The following is a 10322-nucleotide window of genomic DNA, read 5'->3' as shown; positions in this document are numbered from 1 at the left end:
TCTTTGGTTGGCACGCTGTTCTATTTACGTGTGTTTACAATATTCTTCCAAAAAATGCCAGATATTGCAAACCATCCAAATTCTAGAGGAACTAACCTCACCCATGCATGATACCATTTAGGCGATTTAATAACTGCTCGACGGCCTTCAACAGCACTACTGCATCTCCCCTTCAGCATTACTAAGTCAATCTATATAGTTATAATGCAGATGATTTTTGTCAAAACGCACGTCAATTTTCAGTTCTGTGTGATTTCTGGTATTTGAGTTTTTACTGTTACGTTTAAAGCTCAGTTTGATGTGACCCTCGAAGGAAACTTTCCGTTCGCCAAAGAATGGGCTCTTTGTATGACTTGATCACGTGATCAACTTTCGGTAAACACGAAAACAGTTCACTTTTGAAAAATTTTGTTAGCACAGGCTGAAAGAGCATATTGAAATTAGGTAACCTCTCAAAAGTAGCGATTGCAACGGCAGCCGAAAGTTGGAAGCATCTGTATGACAAAAACAACTTTTGCCATCCAGTTTTCCATATAAATCCTTGTAATTTCGAAATTTTCAAAACTGTCATGAAATATTTCCTTAAGCATTACAGGGCTCAAATCTCCTTTTAATCCATAAAGACAACTTGAGCCCTTAAATGCGTAAAGGAAAGATTTAACGACAGTTTAAAAATTTTAGAATTTACATGGATTTTCTTATAGAAAACCATGCAAGCGTGACTGGGTGGCAAAAGTTGTTTTTCCCATACAAATGCTTTTAACTTTCGGCGGTCGTTGCAATCGCTATTTTTGAGATATACGGCTGAAAATTCTCAGGTCACTTAATTTTAATATGCTCTTTCAGCTTGCCCTAACAAAATTTTTCAAACTGTGACTGTTTTCGAGTTTACCGAAAGTAGGTCACGTGATAAAGTCATGCAAAGAGCCTATTACTCTTGTGACCTCAGATGATTCATGTCTCAGCCATATTGACACTACAGAGGATAGCTTTCCGTGCAGACACAAAACGCCATCCGTATTATAAGCACCTATCCGATGTGGACTGTTTAGTTTGGAAATCGGCGTGGAAATTGCTGCGATACAGAAATCGCGCTGAAATCCCAGTTCTTAGGGACCGATCGTTTATTACCTTCCCGGGAGGGAGTGGGGGGGGGGGATATTTTGAAAATGCACAAAATGTGAGGGGGGGGGGGGGGGTCGAAATATTAAGACACAGGGCTGGTTTTCTATGTAAAAGTTGTGAAACTGTATTGGCCCTGTTTAAATAAATCATGCGCTCATATGCACGTGAATAGGAAGAAATTTGAATGGAACAGTTCTCTAGTGTATTATCACATGACCTACATTGTAAAATAATACAGTCGACTCTCTCTTAACAGACACCTCTATAAGACGGACACCTCTGTAAAACGGACACCTAGAGTTGGTCCCTGCCTTTGCTTATTCCCTATATTTGACTCTTTATAAGACGGACACTTAGTGCCGGTTCCAAAGGTGTCCGTCTTGGAGAGAGTTAACTGCACGTGCAAGCTTCACCACAAATTTCCAGCTCATTTTTAATGCATCCGCCAAGTGTAAGATGTTATTTTGATCTTGATGTATTTACCTGACATATTTCTGCGCAGGTTACACAGACAACCAAAAAGCCTTCACAGAGAACTCGTCCGCTATTCCATTGGACTGTCCTCTTGTTATAGATGTTCCTGGCGGCGTAGCAGCCACGGCTTTTTTATTGTCTTTCCTTACCGTCTTTGGAAACTCTTTGGTTTTGATCGCAATCGTAAAGGACCCGTTCAGTGAGCTGAGGACTATTCCAAACTACCTCATCTTGAATCTGGCGGTATGTGACCTAATCGTAGGTATTCCAAGCGAACTGTTACTGGATTTATCTCACTTTTATGTATCATATAATTTGTACTACGTGGCCTTCACTTCGCTGTATACGTCCATGGTAGCATCTGCCTTGACTATACTAACACTAGCATTTGAGCGATACATCATGGTCGAAGCGCCACTTAAAAGCCAGGAGTATCTGATTCACTCACACTTAAGACTGGTCATTGTCTACATATGGCTGATTGCCCTGTGCGTGGCACTGCTTTCTCTTCTGAATAGATGCAACGAGGCAGAGTACCGGCTCATAATCACCGACGCAATCGGATTTCCAGTCATGGTCCTCATGTTTCTTATATACTCACGGATATTTCTCTTGGTGCGGAAATGGATTCGGCAAGATCTCGATCTTTCTATTTCAGAGAGTGAAAAATTGTTAGGCAGTGACAATCTTTCCGAAAACATTCGTACGCGTGAAAGGCACATGGCTTTTTCAGTGTTCCTGTTTGTTGGTGTTTTTGTCCTCTGCTGGACACCATGTTTTGTTATGGAAAATGTATTTTACAAACATAGGCGATCTTCCCCTCTGGCAACTACCGCAGATTGCATTGGGTGAGAGTTTCGGGACTGTTGAGTTCATTATTGAATGCCTTGATTTACGCATTAGTTAAGATACGAAAAGCTTAGAAAGGCGATTCGCCACGTTCTTGTATCATATTGGTTTTATCAGACTCACAATTTTCGTGTACCTTAATTTGTTAAAATATTTTCAAAGTAGGGATAAAACATCTGAGGGCTACTTTTTTAGGGATTAGAAGAGCAACAAAACATCTTTTTTAACGGGGCAGGATCTCAATCCGCTTATCCACATAGAAATTCTCCAGACTGATCTTCAGACCTTTCCCTTAAGAATTAGTTGAAAGAATTTGATAAAAGATCAAAGCGTAATTTGTGATCAATAATTACTTCTTATATCAAACCATTTTATCTTAAAAATATAACGAGGTTGCTCTCGAGGAAAGAATTAATGTTGGTAAGAGTAGTATAGGAGGGATGATTTTTTTTGCGGTGGAATCTCATTAATTTGCGGTTCGTGGAATACATTAACGCCGATGACGTCATAGCCTTTTGTCTTTATCTCATGAATAAAATGCACAGGAATTTCATTAAAATAAGGTCGTGTGCTATTTTTAGTTGTTTTTGGTTTTCTAGTTACTTTAAGGTCAATAAATGTCTTCGTTTTCGATTGGTTGATTCGAAAATGAGAAGCGTTCTCATTGGTTAACCTCTACAAGCAAATTCATACCCCCATCGTGGTACAAGTGGGGGTGGGGTGGGGGGGTGGGTGGATGTAACCCCTCCCCGGAGTTTTACCTTTACTGGAAGGCCTTTGATCTTCTTAACAAGATGAGGTATATTTTATGGGTTGTGGCGGTGCTGAAGGCCCGTGACGTCACCAACAATGGTCGCCATCTTGGCCGTAATATTGGATTTTTTTAGAAATCAGGTTAAAACCAGGAAAAATGGTATTTTTTTGTGCTTTACATGAAAAATAACACAGAAATAAGCACTTTGCATAATTCTAGCCACAAGATTTACTTTTATTGCTGAAACAAGTTGAAATTTAAAACATGTATTTTTACCCAAAAATGGCTTGACCACCTGCTACTTATCACGTCATGTCTCGTAACCACAGCAACTGACCATCACTAAACTTGTCTCCAAATGTGCGCGAGAGATGAACGAACAGCCACTGAAATTCGTCAGGTGCTGATGTTTTATCCTTTAGGAAAAAACTCAGAAAAATCTTAGAGAGGGGAGGGGGGGGGGGGCGGCATCGACCCCAACTTTTACGTCCGAGGGTTAATTCATGGTGTCTATGAAATAAAGTCAAACTCGCCCGTGGTCTACGATCACTGAGCTGTAACGTAATTATACAAGTTCTATTTTCTGCCGCTGTGATTGTCCTAATTCTGGTTCAATGATTCTTGGCGCGCAAATCTTACATAGTAACAAGGGCGAAGGCAAACTAGCCCTTTTTTGGACGGAAGACAACGTCTTACTTACCTATCCCTCCTGCTCCTCCCTCTCCTCATTTTTATTGTTTTCCCACCTCCTCCATATTTCTATTGTTTCCCCTCCCCCTCCACCACCTTATTCCTGTTGTTTTTCTTCCTCCACCTCCACCACCGCCATCACCACCACATTTCTATTGTTTTCCCTCCTCCACCACCACCACCCTCACCACATGTCCTTTGCTTTTGTTTGGCCAAATAGGCCAAAACCAGGCCTTAAAGGCCAAACTCAAATATGGTAGGAAAATAGTAAGAGGAGTGAAAACAATAGAAATGTGGCGAGGGTGTTGGTGGTGGTGGTGGAGAAGGAAGAACAACAGAAATGTGGTGGTGGTGATAGTGGTGGTGGAGGAGGAGAAACAATGGAAATGTGGTGGTGGTGGTGGGGGAGGAGGAGGGAAAACAATAGAAATGTGAAGGTGGTCGAGGAGGGAAATCTCGACATTCCTGTTTTGTTAGCAATTGAATGCGATATGCCGCAATAGCAGTGAAGAAGATAATTAAAGTTCTTAATTGTAGTTAAAGTTTGAGTTTCCACGAGAACCACGAGCCTTGACAAAAAAAGTTTGCCTTCGTTGTGCTAAACTTTGCCAGTATATCGACCGTCGTTAAAAATCGAGCAGTCGACACTTGTATGATGCTATTAAGTCTGATCAGTCTTTCTTATGCTTTGGATATTCGTCCGTGCTAGTGACAGTAAGAGGGGAAATCAAGCTGAAGGACTACATTATAGAAATGATATGTACGCATGACTAATAAGTTTTTAATTTATTATAATTTCTGCTGAAAGTACATCTCCTTTGCTAAACTAAGGTCGAGATAGTTTTCTGTTACAAACCTTTATTTAAACAGAGCACTGATGGCAGTGCACAAATCCAGAACTGAATCGCTTATGAACCTTTTGTGCTGCATGCAAAAGATATTTTTTTGTGTAAAGTTGATAAGGCAAATGCTCTATCCAATCTACATTTTCTTCCGCTGAATTAGTGCTTAAATCATGCTAAAAAGTTCTGGGGTAACTCTGGTAATTTTTATTTTAACAGTAAGAATTGGGCTGCAAAAGGAAAGGCTTTGCGGCCGACTTGTTGCAAATGCTTTGCAAGAACAATTATTCTTATCCTAACAGTCCTTGCCTGGCTTCCAGTCTCGTGGCAATGGGCATAAGAGATAAACAATGGGCTCCGGCGTTGTCTATTTTGAACAGTCAACAACGAAGCAGCTATTACAAAATTTTCTTGATAAATTAATTTGTTATTTTAATCTGATCACTATACATAAGGTATAGTGAATTGCCTTTAAAATTATTAGATGAAAAAAATATATATATATAGAAACGTTTTTCTATATGAATATATTATGAATGTAATGCAACCTTTCTTAAAGGAATTAATTAATAAATGCCCGTACCTCAAGCTGACACGTATGCTATGTCTTAATTATATCCAGATGCACCAATCCCTCAAGACAATTGTCTTTTTAATTGTGCGCATCACCGTACAGCACAGCAACTGTACTATAGTGCAACCTACTGCACTGCAATTTACTGTGCTAAGAATTTGCCATGTTCTATTTTACTGCACTTGAAGACAAAAAGTAACCAAATGATTCAACCCTCTGAAGTTTATGGCGGGCGGACGGACGATGGAACTTAAGAAGACTTCCATTAATTCGAAATATGCCTTTACAGGTAAAACAAGGTGAAGCCATTTTAAGCCAAGTATAAAAAAAGACTATCAAGTGTATTAACTTACATGTATTCATCTACGATATATTCTAAAACTAAAGCATTCGAAATGTTTAGTCTACACTTTTTGGATAAAATGGAATACATGGTAATTGCAATTTACATTGATATCGCAATTCCAGACCAGCGTTCTTCCCCTTGTAGAGATCTTCAAGAACCTACCTAAAAGCGATAAAAAATTTGCATAACCTACTTATAACATAAGGGAGGTTTCCCCTTTTACTACGAAGGTTGGAGTTTTATGTTATTTATACTGTAACACACAGTATGCTTCTAACGAGCAGATTACCAGTCCTTTTGTTATTGAACTGAGCTTCCATCAAACACGCAAAACAGTCGTTTTTCCCCATACTTTTTCTCATGACGCTTTATTCATAGCGACTCCTTTTGAAAATGAAAGTCACTTATTCCTTTCCCCTTCACCTAACTTCTCCAGCAAAGCATCAAGTTTACTCTGCATGCATTCTAACTTCGTTTCAAGGTTTTGCACGCATTCTAACTTTGTTTCAAGGTTTCTCTCCACGCATTCTAACTTCGTTTGAAGTTTGGATTCGACCACTTCGGCAATTTTTGATGTCAACTCTTGGCCTTGAAAATCAATGTCCTCTCTTGCACACATCTGAGGCAAATATAAAGAAAAGCAACCTTAACAACAATACAGTCAAACGTTCGCAGCAAAGAAACAATCAACCCGTGATCAGAGCCGCCTTTTGACTTCTTGAGTGAGGAGAAGAAAAGGAGGATCTGGCTGAATCACGTGAAACTTTTGAGGTCAATGCAGCCCAGTATTTTGTTATCACGTCGTGACAAAGCTTTTTATTTCCGACTTCGAGCATATGGTTATTGATAATCCGATGGTCATAACCGAGGCCGCTGTATCAAGCGCACAGCTGTTAGGCATGAGGCACAGCAAGCGGAGGAGTTATTGGCAAATGAAGCAAAAATTTCTATGTTAGTAACTGTTATTCGTTCGCAGTCATTACTTTCAGCGGTTTTCCGGAGCAATGGATAATGTTTTACCAAGTTCATACAGATTCTACAGTAAACACAGGCCACTCGTGCGTTCGGCAGTAAAACTTTTGTTTCAATTGCGATAAAAAAATAACTCCTCTGCGCCCTGTGCTTGGGTTCGGAACTATTTCCTACCAACACGCAGTGCATGCTCGACAAAGATTTTACTCGATGCAGAGTCTTTCTCGAGTTCGCCAAAATCGAGCAAGCGAATTGAAACCTTAAGGCCCTCCTGGCAGGGACAGAAACTAATGAGATAAGCGAGGTTTCCACATCACAGGTGTAATTATTATGAAAAGTGGAGGTTGATAACTTACTAGATCAGATGGAGTTTCGTAAGGTAGTTCAAATTTTTGGGTCTGTGGACAAAATCCTATGGTGGTTATATTCAAATGGATCAACTTTGGTGACTTCAGTTAACTCTCTCAAAGACGGAGACCTTTGGGGCCAGCACTAAGTGTCCGTCTTATAAAGAGTCAAAGAAAAGGAGCGAAGAAAGGTAGGGACCAAATCCAGGTGTCTGTTTTATATAGGTGGACGCTTAGAGAGAGTCGACTGTTTCTGTGTCTCAGCATTTTACAAAATGAAGCCGGGAACATTTGTCTAATTTTTACTTTTTTACCATTTTCTGGGATTGAAAAGGATAAAACTAGCAAAAATGTCATTGACACAAAAGGTGCCCGTATTGTAGAGGTGTCTGTAAAGGGATTATAAACAAATACATCCCGTCATAAATTAATCACTTGATCACTTTACAGGGTATATTTAATTGTTGTCCGTGTAGATGCTAAAACTGAAATCTGCCTTCATCATAAAATAAAGTTATAATTACTTTCTTCCCCGTTCCTCCCTTCTTTCCTTCCTTCCTTCCATCCACGATATGCTCGCCGAAATTATTTTTGCACACACTCTGCGAAGACAGAGACTTGAAGAACGGAGCTGTTTGTTGACCCTGATCAAATGCTTCACCCAGGGACACACCAAAACTCCATTACCGCCTAGTCTAGCCGATCCTGACCCCCTCCCCTCCCCACTAAAAAGCTCATCCTTAGAGGGTAAACGATCTTCAATTTACAAATTATTTATCATTATTTATTGATCCTTTTGTTTCGTTTCTTTCTATTCTTTCTCACTACAAACTCTGTATTTTTTGGATTGGCACGCACCTAAGTACTTTGGTTTCATAACAACAATTTAGCTATGGATCTCTTCCACGTTTAGAACAGACTGTTTACCGCGGTAATATTACCTTAGCCAGAACGCTGTTTTCGTATTGAAAGGCCAGGTAAGGAAACAGATCTACAGGTCTGTCCATGCTGTATTCAATATAAGATGGGTTATTATCTTCGGGAATTATCTTGCCTCCGTTTATACTAAAAACAACAGGAATTCGGATTTGACCATCAGTCTCTAGCTTGTCTTCAAACACGACAGTGCATCGAATGACGTCACCTCGGCGAGCTGCGGTAGGGCCTTGTTAAGAGAGAGAGAAAGAGAGAGAGAGAGAGAGAGAGAGAGAGAGAGAGAGAGAGAGAGAGAGAGAGAGAGAGAGAGAGAGAGAGAGAGAGAGAGAGAGAGAGAGAGAAAAGATAATGGATGAGGCTGAATATCTTATGAAGAATTATGGAGATAGAGGAGAGTGTTCGCGGATAACACCCTGAGAGATCTCCATAATTCTTCATATGATATGAACCCGAATTCAATAATTGTTTTATTATTCATTCAAAATAATTCCTAGTTTAAAAACATAGCTAAAACATGCTTACCTCCATCGATGTTCAGTTCATCTTCGATAGTGCACGTTTAGGGTTGTTCAGCTCCGCAAATATTCTCCAGATAGCGGATGTTGCCCTTCGAGATGTCTTCTTGCTGTTTTTGCCATGCCTTAGCTATAATTATTTCGCCTAGTTCTTACTCTTGAAACGAGTGATTTATATGTCCGCCATTTTTGTTTTCACAACTAAAACAACTCAACCTCGTCCCCAGGTCTTCTCGCTTAACGATGCATTAAGACAAACTTAAAGCAAAGGGCACACATACACCAACCTACGGCCTGGCCAGTACCTCACGCATTCGCACAGCCATATCACCCGGGCAGGGGCAGCATGCATGAACCTGCAAGAAAGCTGAACTTTTGACGTCATCGGTTCAATCATCGCAAAATTCTTCCTAATTTGGTCATCAGTAGCTGGTTGTGGTCAATTTTGGGTGTGCTTTTAGCCAATCAGAATCGGGGAAATAGTTTGAATGGATAATAATAATAATAATAATAATAATAATGATAATAATTAAACTCCTTACCAATCAACAACTGTCTTTAAAAGTTAATAGGCACTCGTAGTAGTTCATCTGAGTTCATCTAGTTCATCTCGTGGCAAGAACAATATCTCACTCGTTCGCTTCGCTCACTCGTGAGATATTGTTCTTGCCACTCGAACATAAAATTCATATCTTCTCGCCACCGTGTAATATCCTCTATCTATGCTTCCTTGCAGCAGATTTTCTTCCACGTTTTTCTCCAAAGTGTGGTACATATTCCTGCCATCCAATGTAATACTTTGCCTTCGTTAATCAGAACACAAAATGTAGATTACAAACCTATAGTCTTTCTCCCGAAAGAGCACGCTACTGTATCAAAAATTTTCCTGTCATCTGTGTGATATCCAACTGTTCCTTTCTTCCATCCAGGAAACGAGTCCGTGCCGTAATCGCCAAACACTACTCCTATCCCCAGCCATCGTGTTTCCCCACGTTCCAATATCATCACCTTGGAAAGAAATAATTTTGCTTCTGAGCAAAATTTCTACGTTGATAGGTCTGGCAGATGGAGTAACCAACCCCGGCGGGTCACCCCGCATATCATAAAATGAGAGATTATATATAATGGCCGTTAAAGCATTTTGTCGGCTGCATTTAAATGATGTCATCGCGAAAATGGTGTATTCTTACCTCAAAATGTGGAAATCTGCAGGAAAAGGGTATCTTGTATGCAGCATCATGATTATCATACAGATCATAGACATCGCTTAGATCTGGCTGATGTGTTATAAGGTACCCCTCTACCAGTATAGCTTCATGGGCTTCCCACGCCTGTGAAGTCAACAGAAACGCCTCCCTCTTTAACCCCTGTGCTTATTTTATAGTGATGATAAATTAAATGTTAGCTTGCATTTAAGTCTGTAAAGTTATGTTCTCAATTTTCCTGAGTTCCTGAGTTTCCGGTGTGTGTGTCTCATTCTCTTTGAAGCCCTTGAAGATTCACCGGCGAAAAATGTCTACGCTGCTGAAAATGACACGTGATCTATTTCAGGCAATGTCATTGGTTCCGAGGCAAAAACGCCCGCGAAATGTTGTTGAGATGAAAGAAGCGATGACAGCATTTTTTTGGAGTGACAGCGTTGCAATTTCTTGCCACTGTAAGAGATCAAAAATTATTTTGGTCAAAGTTTTGGTGGAAGTGTGTTCTCTAGGGAATATAGCGTTCTGGAACTGGCGAAAACTCGCAGTGGCATGGTCTGATTCAGTGTTGATGACGTTGAGATCGCTGGTTTGCATGTGGAAGACATGCCAAAAAGGTGGGTAATTTTTACTCTCTTTGTTTACTGCATGTTCCGTGCAACTCGGTACAAAAAGAAATTATAAAGTAGTGGAAGAAAA

General features: G+C 40.1%; 1 protein-coding gene across 1 annotated transcript; it reads left to right on the top strand.

Annotated features, from left to right (window-relative positions):
* Nucleotides 1-1605: 1605 nt before the first annotated feature.
* On the top strand, nucleotides 1606-2451 carry LOC140925870 (beta-2 adrenergic receptor-like; the record flags this gene model as incomplete). The annotated part of the gene is made up of 1 exon (XM_073375714.1): nucleotides 1606-2451. A coding segment is annotated over one exon (846 nt), but the record flags the coding sequence as incomplete, so codon positions are not given.
* Between the last annotated feature and the right edge of the window lie 7871 nt (nucleotides 2452-10322).

This window comes from Porites lutea, chromosome 2 (genome assembly GCF_958299795.1).
Source record: "Porites lutea chromosome 2, jaPorLute2.1, whole genome shotgun sequence".
NCBI classification, from domain to species: domain Eukaryota; kingdom Metazoa; phylum Cnidaria; class Anthozoa; order Scleractinia; family Poritidae; genus Porites; species Porites lutea.
Note: the sequence above shows the minus strand (reverse complement) of the source record. Positions and strands in the feature narration are given on the sequence as shown.